Below are 22027 nucleotides of genomic sequence, written 5' to 3' on the forward strand. Positions count from 1 at the left end.
AAACACACGAACACGTCATAGCGGAATTAAACAAATCCCTTACTTCAGATGCAAATCAGACGAACAATGTCACGATCCAATCTGTACTATATATATCCTTTATTCTGTGACATACCCGAAAGTAGTTTCCTTCTTATCGTTTCCGATTTCTGTCGCTGTCTGAATTCTCAGCCAGACCCATAGATAAGAGAACAGGTGTGTCCGATAAGGGCTGCGATACGCGGTCGTAAAGACATTGGGTAAGCTTGTGTGTTCACTCTAGTGTAGGGCTGACTGGAGGCTCCGCTTCGAAACATAAGGCGGACCTTGTGGGACTCGGGGTCTCTGCGGACAGAAGGAGGCAAGGATCGACTTCGCTCAGGCGTTGTGCAAGGAGGTATGGTAGTGTTCTCGCTGTTTTTGTTGTTATTGTTGTGGTTTTCGCTTAGTGGCGTTCTTGCGTTCTTCTTCTTTTTCTTCTTCTTCAGCGCTCTGTTTTCTTCTTCTTCTTCTTCTTCTGTTGAGTCATTCCATTGTTCTTTTGTTTCGGTAAAAATCTATCTTATTTTTATCAAGTTTGGAGAATCTAGTTTCATTTTTCTAGTTTATTGTCGTTATTCATATATATAAAGTTATCCACACACACACATATATGTGTGTGTGCGTGTGTGTACGTGTGTAGGATGTGGTTTAGGATTAGACAAAGAGGAATTATCCAAGTCCGTCTCTTTAGTTGACTTAGGCAGTAGATTACGTACCTGATAGTTGGTTGAATGTGGCTGATCGTGTCACAGTGGTGAAAGGTATGGGCATGCAACCTTATCCACAGATACTTGCTGAAAATCTGAAGATCTGCACCTGCTGCAGTCCCCCCCTCCCCCTCCACGAGTAAGGACGCAATAAACTAAGACGATATCAATAACTATCACCTCAGCTTTCAGGTCTCATTGTGACTATTTGCCCTACTCCCACCAGACCCCGGATGTCTGTCAATAGTTTCAGATGATCGGCCGGAGCTGCATCTAGTGTTCATTGCTGGTCACCTATCCAAGTACTAACCAGAGTCACAGACAGTCGCTGGAACAATGCTACCCAAATTTAGTGATCGATAATTCGGTCCAGTGAATAAGTTACTGTATACGTTGGCAGACTCCGTAAAGGGGTAGTGTCGTCGGTGGGCCTCACGTGGTGCACTGTAGGCATTACTTAAGGTTCTTTGCAGTGTCCCACCGTTCCCTAGTTGCAAACCGTTTCATTTATTTTACCATACCTCCTTTCATGTTCTCTTTCTTCCATCTCCTAACACTTGTTTCATAAAGCAACTGCTTTGAGGTTTGCCTCCTGTTGCAACTTTCAGACCTGTCCACTTTCAATCTCCGCTTCAGTGCTGAATGACCTCATAGGTCGCAGCGCTCGGCCTTTGGCCTCAATTCTATATTCCCTTCCATAATATGGCAGACAACTGATATCTATCGTTATGCTTGCGTTTTCTCAACATATGATTTATCTAGTCTGCTTGAAGCTACTTGTCAGTCTTAAGTATTTCAAAGTAAGCTTCTTAATTTCGTTGATAAGTAAGCAGCACTTTGTATTTTTCCAACTACTTTGATATTCTCTTCCCTCACTTGACAGCTCAGCTCATTTTCTAACTATCAAGAAGAGAAAATAGTCATCCACGAAGACTTTTCTCTCCGTGAAACGTTAAGGTTTGACTTCGCCAGGTGATTATACTGTTTTTTCCATCTGTCCATCTGCCTGTGGTGTTTGCGCATGGTAACACTGCTTCCCGAGCTTTAAATAATATCCTATTTCGAATATTAACGGTGTAATTCGCATACAGTAAATTATCAAAACACTTTCCAGTTGCAAATGTACACACAGATATCCTTTTATTTACCTAAAACTTACACATGGCGTAACTATTTAAAGCCCGAGACGCAGTGTTACCATGCGAAAACACCACAGGCGGATGGACAGATGGAAAAAAACAGAGTATAGTTTACCGAGGGTCCTCTGATAAGATAGGTAGGGTAATTGTGTCTGTTTAACAGCCTAAGCCTAACGCTTCTGATACTGGCTGAGCCACAGACTGTTTGTTCGTCTATCTGTTCAGCCAATCATGCGTCAGTGCGTCATTTACAGTTTTTAAAGTACTCCAATTCTAATGATTTCGAAGATAAAGACTTGAAGATTCTATGGGTAATGGTATCAAATTGAAATGTAACATTGATCATAACATTAACTATATGGAACAGAGGCTTCAATATTTGACAGGCACACCACATTAATGTAGATGATTTCCAGAGGGAGGTCAAAGTCGAGGTCATATAGATGTAACAGATCAAACAGGTATTTGCCGTTGCTTGAAGAATTATAAAAAAAAACAAGTCTTGTCCATGTAGTCCAAGTCTTCAGTAATAGAGAACAGTCGTCCTGAATATGTTGTGTCAATGCATTGCCATTATTGCAGATTGCTAGAGTTGAGTTGAGTTGAATATAGAATTTAGCCCAAAAGCCAAGCACTGGGACCTATGAGGTCATTCAGCGCTGAAATGGAAATTACCAGTAAAAGGTTTGAAAGGTGTAACGGGAGGAAAACCTCCAAGCAGTTACATTGTGAATCAAGTGTTAGGAGAAGGTGGAAAGAAAGATGAAGAAAAAGAACATGAAAGGAGGTACAGTAAAAGGAACGAAAGTGGTTGCAGCTAGGGGCCGAAGGCACGCTGCAAAGAACCTTAAGTAATGCCTACAGTGCACCGCATGAGGCCCACTGACGGCACTACCCCCCCTACGAGGCAGATTGCTAGAGGAAGAAGCAGCTGGGAAAGAGATTACTTGGACGAAAAAGCTTGACTTTGGTTGGAAAATTGTCCCAAATCTTATCACCTTCGTTTCCTGACGTGTGAAGTACAACATCAATGCCTTTTTGCAGCTGCTTCTTCCTCCTCCAGCAATCTGCAATAATAGCGACGCAGTGACACAAGATATGAATCAAAGATGCCAATTCTGGCAAAGACTCACAGATGCTTTCGTACTTGGAAGACTGTTGAATCTTTTGGCGCCTGAATTCTGCTGCTGCTGCCGCCTTTAACGTTCTCCATTTTTCATCATTAAATTGTTAAACTTCTTCTTTATTGTCTGCGCTTCCATGATGGAGTATATGCACTTTAAAGACGGCATAGTCTTGATGTTATATAGGAAATTATATGCAGAAAATATGCGAAGACCTACAAATGTTCTTACATTTCACTACAACATTCTTGGTGAATTATTTCCATCTGGCCATTGTTGAACTGATGTCATGAGATTGGATATTGGTCCTATGCATTTATACTCGCCTCATTTTTTATCTCTCTTTCTCCAGGTGTGTCTTAAACTCGTTAAAAAAAATTAAAGTTTTCATTACCAGTGTACTTCTTGTCTAAATATTCGTAAATTATTTGGCAAAGAGAGTACTTTGAAATAGGTTAGGGAAGTATTACTTACTTATGAAATAATTTCTTGCTAAAATTTAAACCATCTGCATGAAAGAGTGGCATATGTAATATTGGAATAAGGCCATATCTTACAAAAGCGTACCAAACTTGAAGACTGTCACAGAATACGTTCCCTGAAATAAATAATTCAATGCAGAATATGTCAAAATTAGCTGAACAAAATAAAAAATAAAAATCGACGAGTAAAATAAGTCCTATTCATTATATATCCTAAAACAAAGCAAAGTTTAGTACGATATTATTATGCAAATGTTGGAAACAAGAACTTTTACTATTTAATTCCAGAATAACGCCATATTCATAGTTGTCCCCACAGCCTCTGCATCATTGAAAGTATAACCTATTTGGCTTTGAAAACTTACTGTCTACAAAATCTCTATGAAGCTTGTGTTTTTGCCAATGTAAACCCAGGATTTCGTGGTTTACACGGGCCAGAAACGAATTTATTCATAAATGGTACTCTTGACCTTTTGACCCCTGGTGACCTACGTTTAAGACCAACTTTAATTACAAAATGACCGGTGATTCTGCGGTCGTTTGCCAATATATTGATATATGGGTGTTTCTTGTGCGATCAAAAATTGATTGAGATATTAGCATTCAAATGTGACGTACTTCTATCAAACTTTCGACCAGTGCAAAGTGTCATATTTTGAGACAATAATAAAATCTCAGCCCACCACTGCCAATCTTTAAGGGTTGCAGTTTTGAATGCCCCAAGGTAAGGCCTTTAAAAAAAATCAATATCTATTATAAATCTGGTCATCTCCAACAAACAAATCGCCCCTGGCTCTTGGACTAGCGTGTGGCTTTTAAACTTAACCATGAATCATGAATTCATGGTTTTTCCCTGAAGAACTTGTAATTCTATAACAAAAACATCGATGTACTCTGCTTCTTTTGAACTTCTCTCACTCTGTATAGGCCAAAGAATAGGGCTTGGTCCCTAAGAAATCCCTTAAAGAATGGGATATGACAATTTGGAAAACAAAAGCAGGGAGGGAGTTCCAGAGTTTTTAGGTGTTAGATAGCAGAACTGAAACTTCATCTCTTCGCGATTTCTAAATGTTGGTTAACGCGATGTTATTTCAATAACAAATTAGTTGATGACAACCAAATTAACCTACTTTCTCGGCTCTGCATACTTTCAAGTTAACACCTAGAACCTGAATATTATTTATCAATAATATATCTGTTGTTGTTTGAGATTAAGCTGGCCTTATGCCAGCACGGGCACTTGCTCCTAAAGCAGCCCGTAGTAATATATCTGTGAGCATTTTAGCATAAGAATACCCCTTTGCTAACTTACGGTTCTTCCAGGCTTGTCTTAATAATAATAATAATAATAATAATAATAATAATGATAATAATAATAATAATAATAATAATAAGAAGAAGAAGAAGAAGAAGAAGAAGATTATGATAATGTTTATGGAAAGTAATTGCCAGAGATATTCCTCTAAATTAAAGGTGATGCAAAAATAGGGGGAATTTTCAACATAGCTGACGCAAAATTGGGACGTATGATACAATTACCTAAACTATATCAATGTTCGAGAAAGTTTCCTTTGATCTGAAGCAACGCTCTTCCCCCCAAAAAAATTAGTCTCTTTTGAGGAGGGCGGTGAAATGTATGCTGAACTTCACTTTATTATTATTATTATTATTATTATTATTATTATTATTATTATTATTATTATTAGTGCTTCGAGAAGACCTTTTCCAAACTTCAAATGACAGAATAGCCGTCTGGATGCAGTTTCTCAATGTCTCAAACGAGTAGATAATATCATTAATATCTTTAATATTATTTTTCAAAATAAGCTCTAATTTGTGAAAACGAAACACGAAAGGTCATTCATAAACTTGCTAAGGACTTTCCGCCAAAATGCAACGAACGCTTGATTATATGTAAACAAATACAGAAACAATAACGAGGGTGTTGTTTACAAAAAAAAAGTGTCTTCTTACTAGACTGAAAGTATGACGTCATCAATTATTCATTTGACACAATTATTGTATTATCGTTTATCGCCTTGTATTTGGTCATTAAGAGCATTTAAGGATTGCCATTGATACTACCTCGTATCGGGACGCCAATATCTATAATATCTAACTGCTACAAAGGGTCTCTGGTATCCATCATCCAGATATCTAATCTAAAGGGTGATTATTTATTACAAGAGCTCAAAAGAGTAACACTAATGACACCAGCTTGACGAAATTACATTTCCTGGGAAATCTTGGATTTTCTTTTCTGGGGGTGGCGAGGGGGAGGGGGGCGTGTTGGAGGTAATATCGGTGGATTAAGGAATTTCAAAAGATTTAGTGGACCGAATCAACAGCTGGAGACAAAGTTGAGTCATGTCATTTGTCATTCAGAGTATGAGACGAAACCATTTCAAATAGCTCATCAGGCAACTCTAATTCTTTCGCGCAAAAGTGAGTCACCCTTATTATTTTTTTTAACATGATAAAGCAACGATCTCTAGCTGATGACGCAATATCTTCTAGTTGGTAACGTAATAACCACTTGTTGAGATTTTGATTATTTCTTGATCCCCTTCCACATATGCACGGCAGACACTGTTACCAATTTTGTGGGAGGATTTTGATCGCGGGTGTGATCCAAGTCATAGGTCCGCCTGCCTGCATCCCCTACCGCCTGCCTTGGACTGTTTGATCTGGTAACACTGTTTGAAAGCAATATACTTTATACAGGGAAATCCCAGTGCCGGTCGTGTCTCCCTCCCCCCGCCCCCACCCCCCGCGCGTGGAAGTCGCTTTGGCATGACTCATCAGTTACAGAATCTTTGATATTATGACATGCAAAGTAAGATCATAATTAAATCATTATACATCATTAATCACCTGATTGTGGAATTCTTTACCTTCCTCTGTATCTCTTCACTGTCTAAAGAGAATAGTATACTTATTGGGTAGCCACATGACTAAGCGTAGCTACAAGGGAGAGAGCGTGGCTTCCCAAATGAAGCAGCCAGTCAATGTCCAGGAGTCGTTTGTGAAGTTGAAATCTCTCGTCCTCATCTTCTAAAAGAACGTGATAACAATAATTTAGAATATACTAAAAGAACGCCATAATACTAATCTAAAATAAACTAAAAGAACTTCATAATACTAATTCAAAATTTAAAAAAAAGTGATAATACGAATTTTAAATAAACTAAAAGAACGTCATAGTACAAATTTAAAATAAACTAAAAGAATGTCATAATAATAATTCAAAATTAACGAAAAGAATGTGATGATAAGAATATTAAATCAACTACAAGAACGTCATAGTACAAATATAAAATAAACTAAAGGAACGTCATAATACAAATGAAAAACAAGAAAATACCATAATGACACCAGCACTTCTACTAGACATGGAATAGAAAGTTGATCATACATGAAGAATTTGCTTCATACCTCTACGTAGCATCTCGTGTTTCTGACGTAATACTCCTTTAAATTCCTCAGGGACTTTAAAACCGACGTAATCCGCTCTTTTATGGCATCCTGAAATGACAGAGTAAATCCGAGGGTTATAAAAGTAAAATGCCTTTTCACCGACATTCCATCTCTAGCTGTTATCTTTTTATCTTAAGTAAAGATTTGAATTTTTTTTTAGTCAATATATATTTTCCCTTGACATACGTGAATATTATATGAAACTAATTTAGCACATGGAATGATTCCATATCCCCTTTTCAGGAATTGGAATATAAAATTTAGGCCAATGGCCAAGTGCTGGGACCTATGAGGTATTCAGGGTTTTAAAGGTTAAACAGGAGCAAAACCTCGCAGTTGCAGTGTTTGACAGTTGTTGAGAGACGGTGGAAAGAGAATATGAACGGAGGTGCAGTACAAGGAACGAAATGGGTTGCAGCTGTAGGCCGAAAGGACGCCGCAAAGTACCTTAAGTAATACTTATAGTGCATCGCTTGAGGTGCATTGATGGCACTAATCCCCCTACCTCCCATGTATTTAAAATCAGTAGGGAACCTAATTTCATTCCTGTTTTGTTTCTGCAAGTCAAATTCGTAGTTTGATTAGTCTGATCAACCCTTTATACTGTATACTATATTCACATCATGGAATTTTGCTTTCTCTCTCTCTCTCTCTCTCTCTATCAAAAGAACGACTAAAAGAAAGAAAGACCACTCATGCGACCTCTAACTTGAGATAAGGATAGGAACTCCTTATCTATACGTTGTCTACTGACATTCTTTGGTCTCTACCTCTTGGCATATTGCAGAAAATAAAAGTTCTAACACATATTTATTACTACATAAAAAAGATATGTTGACCACCTCAGATAGATAACATCTTTTGTTCTTTTCAGGAATACAGAGAGACTAAAATGAAGGCGCTTTCGATGGCAACCCTTTGGGTCACTCTTGTGTTGCTATGCATCACAACAATTCCTGTATCAGCACAAGGTGAGTGGGCCTGTCAAATCTATATTCTTAAAATTTGGCTTTGCAATCGATGTCTTCTATATCTAAGTTTCATGTCGTCATCCAACTAAACTGCCGGACAGTCGCTGATTTTATTTGTTTACAGCAAGTCTGGTCGCCATCTTGGTTAGTTTCCCCGGCCAGAACATAAATCTGTATGTTATCTATGAACTGTTTATTATTATTATTATTATTTGTTTAAGCAGCCATTTCCGACTGTAAGTCCAATCGAATGCTTATCTATGAACTGAATTACGGTACTTCTTTCATTCTGATGAACTTTCATTCGTGATAAGATGCTCTCGTTTACATACACCGTTAACCATCTACAGCTACAGTGATCGTCCTTCTTTTAAAAGTACTCAAGAAAGTGAGCCGTTATTTACTCAGACAGTTACATTCTTCTTAGATCCGAATATCTATTGCATATATTAAAACAGTTTAAATTCAACATATTCTCTTATCATTAGCTTGTAAAAATCTCTCTCTCTCTCTCTCTACACACACACACACACACACACACACACACACACACACACACACACATATATATATATATATATATATATATATATATATATATATATATATATATATATAATATATATATATATACAGTAAGATGTATGGAAAAGCTTGTGGGGAGATTTGGAGTATCTATGCACCCCAAGGTTGGAATGTGTACAGGTATGGTTGAACCAACTCTCCTCTATGGAAGTGAAGTGTGGATGTGGAGTGCAATGGAAGGAGGGAGCTATAGACATAAATTGCATACGTATAGTGTTATGGAAGTTTGTTTCACGGAAGGTTCATCCAAGAATCAGTAGTTTTATTGTTAAGCGTGAATGAGGCTGTTTTCTTTTCTGATATGTTATGTAAATTATCTTTGCGCAGACGTGGAGCTTCTAAAGGACATCAAGAGTGAGCTGCTCAATATCCAAGACTCTTTAGATGAACTGGAAGATAAATTCGACACTTTCTACTCTACTACGATTTCGACAGTCACAACTGTCGATCCCACGATACCTACAACCGCAACTGGATCTACAATCCCATCTACGACAACCATACCAGTGCCTACATCAACCGCACCAGCGTCTACTACAACCATACCAGAATCCACAACCACACCAGCGGCCACAACAACCACACCAGAATCCACAACCACACCAACGGCCACAACAACCACACCAGAATCCGCAACAACCACACCAGAATCCACAACCACACCAACGGCCACAACAACCACACCAGAATCCACAACCACACCAACGGCCACAACAACCACACCAGAATCCACAACAACCACACCAGAATCCACAACCACACCAGCGGCCACAACAACCACACAAGAATCCACTACGACTGCACCTGAGTCTACTGCAACCACCACCACTGTTGCATCTGAACTCAAAGTTGAATCAGGAAGTTTCACCGCCGATTCCAAATCTCCCGAACCCATCTGCGTCCAAGAAAGCGAAGGCGATCTCTGTAGCCGTCTGATCAACGTTCTAGACGTCGTCGAAGGGGTGGTAGACGAAATCAACAATGGAACCATCACCGAAAACCAACTGATACTACTGAAAAATTCTTCCGCCGAGATGAAGGAGATAGTCGACGAAGCAGACGGAAAATTCTTCAGCAATCTGAATGCTGTAGCCTTCAAGAGCGAGACTAAACGCATTCGGGATGTAAGTTTCTATCTAACTTATTTGTAGCTCGAAACAATTATGTTGCAAGAGCATGAGGTGAGATTTTATGGTCGAGGGCTTGAGCCTCCAACAGCGCTGGAGGAGGAGGAGGAGGAGGAGGAGGAGGAGGAGGAGGAGGAGGAAAGACTTACTAATAGTACTATAGTACAATCACATCAACCGTGCATTTGATGTCTAGGCCAGTCCCTTACGACGCTCCTAATTGGCTGTTGATAAGCCAATCACAGGGCTGGAGACTCTGTCTCTCTCTCGAGAGTTCATATGAGTAGGATTTATCTTCCACCTCTCCTGAGGGATCCGTCTTTCAAAAGTATACATCCTGCCTATGTGAACTCTCGAGAGACAGAGTTTCCAGCCCTGTGATTGGCTTATCAACAGCCAATCAGGAGCGTCGTAAGGGACATCAAATGCACGGTTGATGTGAATCTACTCTAGTACAACTTAATTATAATTCTAAATAAATATTTATATTCTTCTTTTGCTGAACATTCCATAGTGCTAACTTCACGGCTTTATTTCCTTTAAATGATATGGTCATTTTTAATTGCTATTGGCTTGGTGTTCATTTCTAAATGATCGCATTAGATTATTATTGATGAAAATTAAATTCTATTATATAAAGGTAAAATTACAAGGCTAGTTATTATTATTATTATTACTGAATACCAGGTGAAAACAATATAAAACTGCCAAAGGAAGAAGCACTTGGATATGAAGGTACAATTGTTGAGTAACAATGAAAGAACTTGAATGAATATAAAAAATAATCCTAATTGATAGACAGACAGATAAATAGATAAAAATGCTGTTCAATAAGGCTAAGACCTAACTCAAGTTAGCCAAATGTGGCACCTGAAATACCATTAGTAAATCACAAAAGACTTTCTGTTTAAAGTTAATCAAACAACACTTAATTAAAAAGAGTGATTTGACATGTGACTGCTATACAGTACCTTGACTATAGGCATAGAATCTACATGCATGTGCTTTTTTTTTCTTACATTGTAGAAATCCTTTAAAATTAAGTTGTACAGATTGTGGATTCCTTCGGCAATTTGTGGTATCCTTTTGGGCGCAGAATTCCTTATGATGTAGACACCCTGAACTTGTAGTTGAGATCTTCCAGCATCTAGAAGCCTTTAGATGTAGAATATTTTAGCGTTTCGATTCCTTTAGCATCTAGAATTCTTTATTGTTACTATTATTATGATTATTGCTAGAAAACAAAAACGAAACACTAAAATTTGGTCTATTTTGGGCCACAGGAAGTTTCCAACGCAATCGCCGCTGTGGACGACTTGATCCCGTATGAAGGTCCCGCCCTGGTCATCGTGATGGGGGTTCTCGGTGGGCTGGTCTTTCTCAGCTTCCTTGTCCTCGCTGTTTACATCGCCATGCAGAGCAGTCAGCGTAAGAAGAAGGAGCAACAGAGGAAGGTAAGGATTCTTTACAAACACAGACACACACACATTCTAAATCGCTCTGAAATCGAGCTTTGGACTGTACTTAGGTCAGGTAAACGTCCCAACCATTGAACACAGTTGCACAATATGAGCTATTCCAGGTTTCTACACTTATTTTTGGACACGATCACAAGTCCTATCACAGTCAGCTAACTACCAGGCAACTGTTTGTGTCAACAGAAATACAGAGCGATTTACCGTAGAGCGCCTAAGGCGCTTTTCCTAAGCTAGGAATCGAACACTGGCCCTCTAGCGGGAGAGTGGAGTATCAGAACCAATAGATCAAGAGGTTCCACATACTGGAGAAACTCTGTGCGTAAAGCTTCCATATTCTTACACAGAAAAGCCTCACCAGTATCCTGTCAGCCTTTACTGACATTAATCCAGTCACCTCTACTCTCTCTTCTTGGTTTTGCCAAATCGTGTACCCTTATAAGTCCTTTTCACCAGCGTTTCTTCCTCAGTTATTTCCACATGACGAACATTCTCAAAATACTCTTCTGATCCATTTTGTCACCTACTCTAACCCTATTACTATTTCAATATATCTTTACACATCCAGTTTTTCAATTCATCTTTCATCATAGAACTTGTTAAATTATTATCCAATTTACTGCATCTGCCTTCTCTCATTGATTCGCACTAAATCATCCACACTTCAGTTCCAATAAAGGAGAGTTGGTTCAACAAATCTACACACACACACACACACACACACGCACTCAGATCTATATTATATATTATGCAGGTGCTTCTAATTCCTTAGCTGTCTCATATATAGTATAAACTGAACGACACTGCAAACGCATTCCAGTCACGAGTACCTTGAGACTTTCAAGTCGAGCTCCTATCTTTGTACCTATTTTTCTTTATTTTTAGCACTGAATCAACGTTTGCTGTTAGCGATTTCCAAAATATAATTCACCTGGACCTAAATTTCTTAGGATTTCGGAAATTGCAGTACGTTAAGTATCATATAGATCCGGAGATGTTATCAGACTATATTCTCTCCTCCCACCCAGCTGAACGAGACCAGAATTCCCGCCGCGTCATCGGCAGAAGAAGGCAATGTAAACAAAGGGTTCGTTGAGGAGGAACTCCCGAAGGTTGCCGTTCTACCCAGGTTCGGGCAGCACTCAGGCAACTTTTACCAGGACAGTGCCACCAGGGGCAGCTCCGTTAAGGTAGATTCGATGGACAGACGCAAGGATCGTCGCCCAAGTACCCCTACGAAAAGTCATTGCGACGACTACGACCCGTATTCTCTCGAGAGGCGAACCGCCAACATCAGGAGAGCAGCGGCTCCGGGCGGACTTCGAAGATACGATCTGTAGAGCGCCGGTCCGTCGGAGGATTTCGTAAATTGGACCAGAAATCGAACTACAGTGGTTAAGACCTTACTTTTATTATTCCGCGAATGTGCAAATGATTTAAAACGCCTAATCATCGCTGATTAAGTTTTTAGGCCTACTTTGTTGCTTAATTTCCCACTCTCAAAGAAAAAAAAAAGAAATATTAATAGCATTATTTTTATAGATATGTCGCTCTTTAAAATATGTAAAGCTACCAATACGATTATTTTTTAAGAGATATATTTTATGCACATTCCTATTTAAACAACTTTCATGATCAAGTATATCGTATAGCCCTACTCATATGCATTCAGAATGCAACAGAAATATTTTTCAGATCAGAATACTTTCAAATATAACTATACAGTTATATGTCTGTTCCACGAATACAGCATTTTCACGATTGCCCTGAGATCGATCAAAGACAGATTGTGCCTTTAATTAACTACAGTGATAGATTTATACTTGCGTTTTTGACAGTTAAGTTAACAAACAGCGTGAGTTTGCGTCTAGACATTACGAAAAACGTTGGACTTACCCCACCTGTCGAAAGAAAACTGCACGTGTGAGTATTTAATGGATTAGCAAAAGTTCAAATACATGATTTTTGTATGCATTCTGGTTTGACTTAACCTAGCAGGAATCTCTCCAAGGAAGACCTGAGCTATATAAGAAACAGATGTAAAAAAAGTGTTTGTGATGAAGTAATACACTTTGGGGAGGGTTATGGCTTGATAAACTTGTAATAATCAACAACTTTACTTACACCGAGTTGACCAAATAATAATAATAACAAATCCCTTGAATAAACAATTCACCAATGAATGCTAACTACTCATTTTCATTAATAATAATAATAATAATAATAATAATAATAATAATAATAATAAGTATCAAGACCTGAAAATAGAAATACGCAGGATAATCATGGGAACACTAGGCACGAGGTCCCTGAAAAGGAACCAGGAAATCCTAGAAGCCGATGTAACTCCAAGACTCGTCCTGAAGAGCGTGCTAGTGGAAACAGCAGACAAAGTGAGAAAAGTGATGGACTCCTAAGGAGGCAGGATGCATCCCGGAGGAACCCCACACTATAAATACCAACCAGTCGAATAGGATGACTGATATAAAAGAGTACTAGGGTACCTACCAATACCAGCGTTAGTGTTCATATGTATGAGAATACAGCTCGGAATGGTTGGTTGGTTCGATCCAGAAGTCCATAGCAGGAACCTTGTAACCTGCAATACTTTTCCATGCTTATAGACCACCTCGTTCGTCCATAATCGAGATATGTCTTAAACAATAAGTAGCTCTCTCTCTCTCTCTCTCTCTCTCTCTCTACATTTTCATCCGTTCATTACCTTAAATTAACTTTTTTTTCTTCAAAGGTCAGTATATTCAACAGTAGCAGGTATTATTCTGTTTGAATTATATATATATATATAGATATATATATATATATATATATATATATATATATATATATATATCATATATATATATATATATAAGATATAAGATTATAATAAAACATACTGTATATGAATGAGGTCGGTAAAGTCAACGAATAGAAAACGGGATATTGCACATTATAATCACAAAGTTGCTTCGATAAATCGACCAATAATAAGGTTTCCTTAAAGCATAGCAATGTCATGTGAGTGCCTCGCATTACAATAAAAACATTCTGCACGCGATGGATTTTAGTAGATAATGTTATTTATAAGAAAAGGTTGAAATATTGAACATTCAAATCATTTTGAGTTGTCTAAACTCGAAAGAAATCGAGAAACAGGAAGGGTTTCAAACAGAAAACGTGAAAATGATTTAGAAGATCTTCAAAGAAAACGTAAATAAGTCAGGTTTAGAAGCCAGACTCAACTGTTTACAACCCAATTGATTCTATAGATTGTCACTACTCAGTCCCAGCCATTATCAGTTTGTACTTTGTAAGACTCGCTGATTAAAAATTAATCATTAAAATCATAGATAAATCGAGCAATGAAAAGTTTCTCAAACAGAAAACGTGAAAATTATTCAAGAGAAATTTAAAGAAAACGTGGAAAAGTAAAGCTATGACACCAGACTGCCATGTCCAACCTAACCTGTTTCACTCCGTCACAGCAATTATCAGTTTGTAAGACTCACTGATTAAATACTAAAAGCCGCATGACCAAGGAAATTGGAATTTTATCTCTTCTATCGTCACACTTGGGCACAGTATTCATGTGGCATTTCTTGACGCAAAAGGCAAATTATGACAGAGCCTACCCAATACCTTATCACATTTTAATGTTTTTTTTTTTTTTTTTTTTTTTTTTTTACTGAGAATTGTATATTCGTAATCTCTTGACTATCAGTTAAATTACGAAGGCACTTAGTTTTTACGATGAATATAAGTTCTTAGTATGTGAGCTATTACGGAAATAAGTCTTTTTAAAGTTAGTTTTCAGAGTGAACTTGAATTAAAAATTCAAGATCACTAAAAATATTTTAGAGGCAGAAATCCAATTCGTATACAGTGATTTCATATAATATTATAGTATTTGATTCAGTATGGAAGACTGATGATTTCAATAGAACCAATTCACATACAAGCTCTCCATGTATTTATCTTTGTTCCATTAATGGTGATTATTCTGGTAAACAATGCTCCTTATCACCAGAATTATCACTCTACCATGACCTGTTCAATTGCATGAAACCCTGCCATGTCATTGCATGTATATAATTATATATATTATATATATATATATATATATAATATATATATATGTATATATATATATATATGTGTGTGTGTGTGTGTGTATTCTTCATCACTGGTAGGCTAATCCTCGATGAAATAGGTACTGGGATACGGAAGGACATGGCACATTACATGATTCTTTATTGCTAGCGACGCTTCGAGACAAAGTCCCATCTTCAGGCTAAAGGCAAGAAATAAATATTACATCAATACAAAACAATTAGGAATGTTAACGGAATATTATTATAAATTAAAGTATTTCTAAGTAAAATTACGAATTAAAAAATCTCAAAGAATGAGTATTACATCAATACATAATATATTCAAGAAAAGGAAATGTAAATTCATAAAAAATAAAATATTTCTAAGTAAATTACGAATAAAAACATATTCTATATATATATATATATATATATATATATATATATATATATATATATATATATATATATATTCAAAAATGAGGAAAATACCGTGCTCAAGCAGAGTCCCACCGTTCCGTGTCAGGACGGTGGAAAAGAAAAAGTCAAGAAGAGGCAAAGAACAAAGTGACGTGGCTTTATGCTATATACAAAGGTACTGAGGTAGTATGGTTGTTAAGTAAAGGTACCAGTTTCTTAAATGCCAAACTTTCAAGAACGAGGAGGTGGTTTAAAAGACGAAGGGCAATTGTACAGCAGTTTCCTTTCAAATGTGAGCATAAAAATATTGGCGAATGTATAACTTAGGGGATTCCCCATACCTACACCCTCGACGTGGAAGCATTTTTCACTAATATACCTGTGGAGGAAACCATCATCTTTATTTTAGATACTATTTTTACAGAAGACGATGCTACATATAGTGGCTTTAAACGTGATGATTTTAGAAAATTGTTAGAATTAGCAGTGCTGGACACTGCTTTCATTTTTAATGGACAGGTTTATTTGCAAATAGAGGGTGTAGGTATGGGGAATCCCCTTAGTTGTACATTCGCCAATATTTTTATGCTCAAATTTGAAAGGGAACTGCTGGACAATTGCCCTCCGTCTTTTAAACCACTTTTTTATCGAAGGTATGTAGATGAAACTTTTGTTTTTTTAAAGATAGGCATCATAGCGACTCATTTTTACAATATGCTAACTCCAAACATCAAAATATTAAATTTACCTGTGAATTAGAAGAACATGGACAATTAGCTTTTTTAGACACAATGGTAGTTCGTAAAGATAACTGTTTTAATATAGGAATCTACAAGAAACCTACTTTTACTGGTCTTGGCTTGAATTTCTACTGTTTTTGTTTTTATAATTTTAAATTAAATTCTTTATCAACGCTCCTCCACAGAGCTATAAACCTAACACCAAGTTGGAAATTATTCCATGACGAAATAATATTTCTTGAGGGATTTTTCAACAGCAATTGTTACCCATCGGGGCTATTTTTTTAAATACGTCAAAAATACCATCAATAACTTTTTTCGTCCACCTAGTCCAGTCCATTTAGCACAGAAATTTAGATACTGTATTAAAATACCTTATATACATGATAGGAAGTTTTTTCCCTCTCTTAAGAAAATTCTAAACCGCCATTATCCAGCAGTTGATACCAGATTTACTTGCATAAATCGCAGAAATATTGGTAGCTTCCTAAAACACAAAGAGAAATTGCCCTGCTTGATGCAATCCGGTGTAGTGTATTTATTTGATTGCTGCCGATGTAATCAGCAGACTTACGTAGGAAGTACGTGTCGATTGCTCAAAGTGAGATGTGATGCTCATAGAGGTGTAAGTTACCTAACGGGCAGCAAATTATCCACCCCTGAACAATCAAATATTAGGAATCACGCCAGAATCTGTAAGGCAGAGATAAATTATAACAACTTTAAGGTCATTATGACGTCACCATATGAACACCACCTCCTCGTTCTTGAAAGTTTGGCAATTAAGAAACTGGGACCTTCACTTAACAACCATACTACCTCAGTACCTTTGTATATAGCATAAAGCCACGTCACTTTGTTCTTTGCCTCTTCTTGACTTTTTTCCACCGTCCTGACACGGAACGGCGGGACTCTGCTTGAGCAAGGTATTTTCCTCAATTTTAATATACATATATATATAATTAAAATATTTCTAAGTAAAATTACGAATAAAAACATAATATATATATAAATATATTATGTTTTTATTCGTAATTTTACTTAGAAATATTTTAATTTTTTATGATTTTACATTTCCTTTTCTTGAATATGTTATGTATTGATGTAATACTCATTCTTTGAGATCTTTCAATTCGTAATTTTACTTAGAAATACTTTAATTTATAATAATATTACGTTAACATTTCTAATTGTTTTGTATTGATGTAATATTTATTTCTTGCCTTTAGCCTGAAGATGGGACTTTGTCTCGAAACGTCGCTAGCAATAAAGAATCATGTAATGTGCCATGTCCTTCCGTATCCCCGTACCTATATGTGTATGTATATATATATACACATTACTCAGTCAAAGCTGATTCTCATGTTGGAGTTCGTCGCTGAACTGGATGTCAATTGGAAACAAAAAGACATCATTGTCTTATGGAGATTTAATATCATTGCCCAAGCACCCAATGGCAACTCTCTCTCTCTCTCTCTCTCCCATTCTGGAATCTTTCAACTATCAAGCAGCTTGTTTCTTCCCTAAACAGCCAGACGGCCCAAACCTCTTCCACTATCTTATATATAGACTAAAGCCCCGTAATTCTCTTGCTTTTTAACAGTGTTACCAGATCAAACAATCCAAAGCAGGCAGTAATCACAGGCAGGCGAACTTATGACTTGGACCACACTCGCGATTGCCATCCACTCACAGAATTGGTAACAGTGTCTGCCCGCTGTGCATTTCCCCCTTAAGCTGATGTCCTCTTGAGAACTGAGAATGTCACTCAGTTCTTACCTCCATAGAGTTTGGTATATTAAAAAGTTCCAATATTATTACTGCCATTATATATATTTTTAAAAGTTTATATATTAGGTTTTCAATTATGTTTTAAAGTTTCTTTAGTGTGGTTTTTCTACTGTAAGTTTCACGATTTGTGAATCTTTATTCTTTGTACTCTTAGTCCAATAGTTTTTCAGCTTTGCAATAAAAAGAGATTTTAACGATACTTATTGTGTGTTACATTTCCCAGTAGAAAGCAGTTGCATTTCTTAGCAGAAACTAAGTGTCATCGAAATTAAATGGGTGGATATTATTTTTTTAAAATATTGACATGATTTTGACGGTTATAAAATTTCTGTTACTTATAGGATTCCACTCATAACAGCTGATGATGAGACCTGTGACCTCTAAGTTTGACCTGGACCAATGAATACCACCCCACATCAATTTAAGTCCTTGTCTTCAGTGATACTAATTATTACAAGATGGCCAAAGATGGCAAACAGAAATACGTTTTGTAATGAATATACCTGTACTACCTATTACGTTTTGATACATACTTATGTACAGTCAAAATCTAATTCACTTGTAATTACATTATATTGTTAATGCATCATATATATTTGTATCAATATGTCTTTAAGCCCTGCCCACACTAGCGGGCACTGCCCAACGGGCAAACAGTGTTCCCGTAACCCGTTCCACTATACTGACCGACATAGTATGGAGCCAGAAGGATGCAATTGTCTGGTAACACTGCTTCAGAAGCGAGAGAAAACCTAAACAGCTGGAAGTACCGGACGGGCATGCCCGCTAGTGTGGACAGGCCATAACTTCAAGCCATTCTTGGAATTTAGCCAGCATTATTTAAAAAATTAGGTCAAGATGATACGATCTCTCGTCTTAGCTCCTACCTATACGAGAAAACAATTATATCGGTTCAATGCATAGAATTAATTAACATTACTCATCTGCCTCTAACATATTTTTGAATTTTTTTTTCATCTTAAAGTAAAGACATTGTTGTTCTCGAGTAACTTGAACTCGAGTCATTTTGATATCTCATTCTTTTATCATTCTTGTTATTTCATTCTCATGAATATATTAGCATATATTGCAATGACATGAAAATAACACCAAGATGTGTATCCTGTTATGAAGATTAACTTTAAAAAGATGATCATGAAATTTGTTGTTACTTCTGAGGTTTCTGTAATAAAAAACTATTGAGATGGCTGTCTGTCTGTCCACACTTTTTCTGTCCGCCCTTAGATCTTAATAACTACTGAGGCTAGAGGGCTGCAAATTGGTATGGTGATCGTCCACCCTCCAATCATCAAACATACCGAATTGCAGCCCTCTAGCCTTGGTAGTTTTTTTCTATTTTATTTAAGGTTAAATTTATCCATGATAGTGCGTCTCCCCACGCTAGATGACAGGCCACCACTGCGCCATAACTGAAAGTTTTATGGACCACAGCTGTACAGAAAACTCGATTGTCCCGAAAAAACATTTTTTAATTGTTTTTATACTACATTTAACTACATCTCATCTGGGAAAAATATTTAATCTAATTTTGCACGATGCAAAATAAATAAATAGATAAATAAATTGTGGCTAATATTTTTTTCTTTTCTTCACAGCAATGAATAGACTTTTTTGTTTTAGTTTTCGGAAATGTTCATCTTATCTTTATAACATTTCAATTTTGCTATTTGGCTTTGCTTAATGCAATGACCCCATAGTGCAGTACTTCAGGGTAATGTACTGATGCATGCATTGTTCTAAACAACAAAATAGGATATATATCATATATATATATATATATATAGATATATATATATATATATATATATATATATTATATATATATATATATGTACTGACTAACATTCACCAATGTTCTTGACATGTTATCAGTACGATGTAACTAAGAAATTCAGCTGCCATACATATTTTTGGGAATACAAGCACAAAATCTACGTATTATTTCGACTGAGTTCTGAGGTCACAAACCTTCTTTTAACCTGAGCCAATAATCCATCATATCTATGAAATTTAATGGAATAACCACCCCACCTCCTACCCATCCGTCACGAAACTCCGCCCAGTGACACGTTCACAGAGAAGTATTTCCTAGCTGATAAGAAATAAGTCTTCCTTTGTACCGTTGGCGTTATCGATGGAGGTGGGGGAGGGAGGGAAGAAGAGGGAAGGGAAGAGGGAGGGAGGAGAGAGAGAGAGAAAAAAGATAAGCTTAAGGTGCGGTTTTGCACACGCATGCTCGTTTTAAATTGGAAATGTATTCGTAATAATTTGAGTATATATATATATATATATATATATATATATATATATATATATATATATATATATATATATATATCATATACATATACATGTGTGTGTATGTCTGTGTCTGTGTATTAAAAAAAAACACTTCTGCCATTTCATTCGCACACACACAAACACATTACTTTCAATATTGATAACGATTGTAATAAAACACAACATAGACACATCCCTACGTATGGTCTGTATGGATACATGTATGCATACTATATAGCAAAACATTTTGATAGACTTCAGGCAATAAATGAATTGGTGGTTTTCTTTAATCCAAATATATATCTATATATATATATATATATATATATATATATATATATATATATATAAGTATATCTATCATCAGACTATTCTTGGCAGGACTAACTGCCACTATCGAGGTACCTACTACCCGTTATCACGGCAAAGGGGAATAGTAGAGATAAGAGATAACGATACCAGATAACGAAGCAATGCAAGGAAATCTTACAACCCAAGAAGGTCGATCCATCCGAGTCTTTTTACGAATAGTAACCGATTGATTTTCATATTCAGAGAAAAACTCTCAAACGAGTTACAAGAATTTTTAAAGTTTGGTTTCAGGGCCAGTGAAATTTAACGACTGACATTAATGAAACTGGTCAAAAATACAAAACTACAAAAATAAAAAAAAATTAAGAGCCACTGAAATCAAGACGTAACATCAATAAAACTAATCAAAAATACAAAACTACAAAATTTAAAAAGTATAAGTCGCTGAAATCAAGGCCTAACATCAATAAAACTAATCAAAAATACAAAACTACAAAATATGGAAAAACTAAGAGCCACTGAAATCAACGACTAACATTAATAAAACTAATAAAAATAAAAAAAACAAAATTAAATTAAAACAAGATAAAGCAAGGTTTGATCCGACTTACAGCTTCCTCGCGGCTCGTGTTTAAATCTACTGTCGAATAGAGCGTTGTTTCACCAACGGAATTTGAAATAAATACGATGTATTTTATCAAAAATGAATTTTCTGTACTGTTCAACATGCGCATTATTCATTTTTTACCCTTCGCATTCTAATAAATAAATCATAACTACCCTTTCCTAAAATTCCTGTACCTTGAACTCAACGCAAAACATCCCCAAACAAAAACAACAACAAAATAGTTTGCAGGCTCACTCCCCGAACAAACGAAAAAAACAAAAATAAAAAATAGATTAGTAAACAATAAGAATCAGAAATATTTCTAGTGGGTCTTCTTAAGCAGCGTATGCACTATTCAGTACAGGGCCAAGTACAAATAAGAAAAAATAAATTGGAATATAAAATGTCAACCATAGGCCAAGCGCTGGGACATGTGAGGTCATTCAGCGCTGACAGACAAATAAAGAGTAATGAATGTTTTAAAGTCGTGATAATAGCAATAACTAGATGTTTAACAGGAGGAAAACGATTGTAAAGGAGTAGGTGGAAAGTACTACGAAGCACGAAGGAGAATATGAATGGAGGTATTGTAAAAGGGATGAAAGAAGTCCGACGGGAAGTTGCAAAGAATTTTACGTAATGCCTACGGTGCACAGA

General features: G+C 36.5%; 1 protein-coding gene and 1 long non-coding RNA gene across 2 annotated transcripts; both read left to right on the forward strand.

Moving 5' to 3' along the window:
• Positions 1 to 220: 220 nt before the first annotated feature.
• Positions 221 to 13082, forward strand: LOC135213660 (uncharacterized). Its single transcript, XM_064247722.1, has 5 exons — positions 221 to 376; positions 7825 to 7921; positions 8834 to 9630; positions 10917 to 11087; positions 12137 to 13082. Exons 2-5 carry the CDS (start codon positions 7843 to 7845, stop codon positions 12446 to 12448), a joined length of 1359 nt encoding a protein of 452 aa, XP_064103792.1. The 5' UTR covers positions 221 to 376; positions 7825 to 7842; the 3' UTR covers positions 12449 to 13082.
• Positions 13083 to 17899: 4817 nt separating this feature from the next.
• On the forward strand, positions 17900 to 19355 carry LOC135212364 (uncharacterized). The gene is made up of 2 exons (XR_010313894.1): positions 17900 to 18152; positions 18492 to 19355. It is a non-coding gene; the product is annotated as an uncharacterized LOC135212364 (long non-coding RNA).
• The last annotated feature ends 2672 nt before the right edge of the window (positions 19356 to 22027 follow it).

Source organism: Macrobrachium nipponense, chromosome 19, assembly GCF_015104395.2.
Source record: "Macrobrachium nipponense isolate FS-2020 chromosome 19, ASM1510439v2, whole genome shotgun sequence".
NCBI classification, from domain to species: domain Eukaryota; kingdom Metazoa; phylum Arthropoda; class Malacostraca; order Decapoda; family Palaemonidae; genus Macrobrachium; species Macrobrachium nipponense.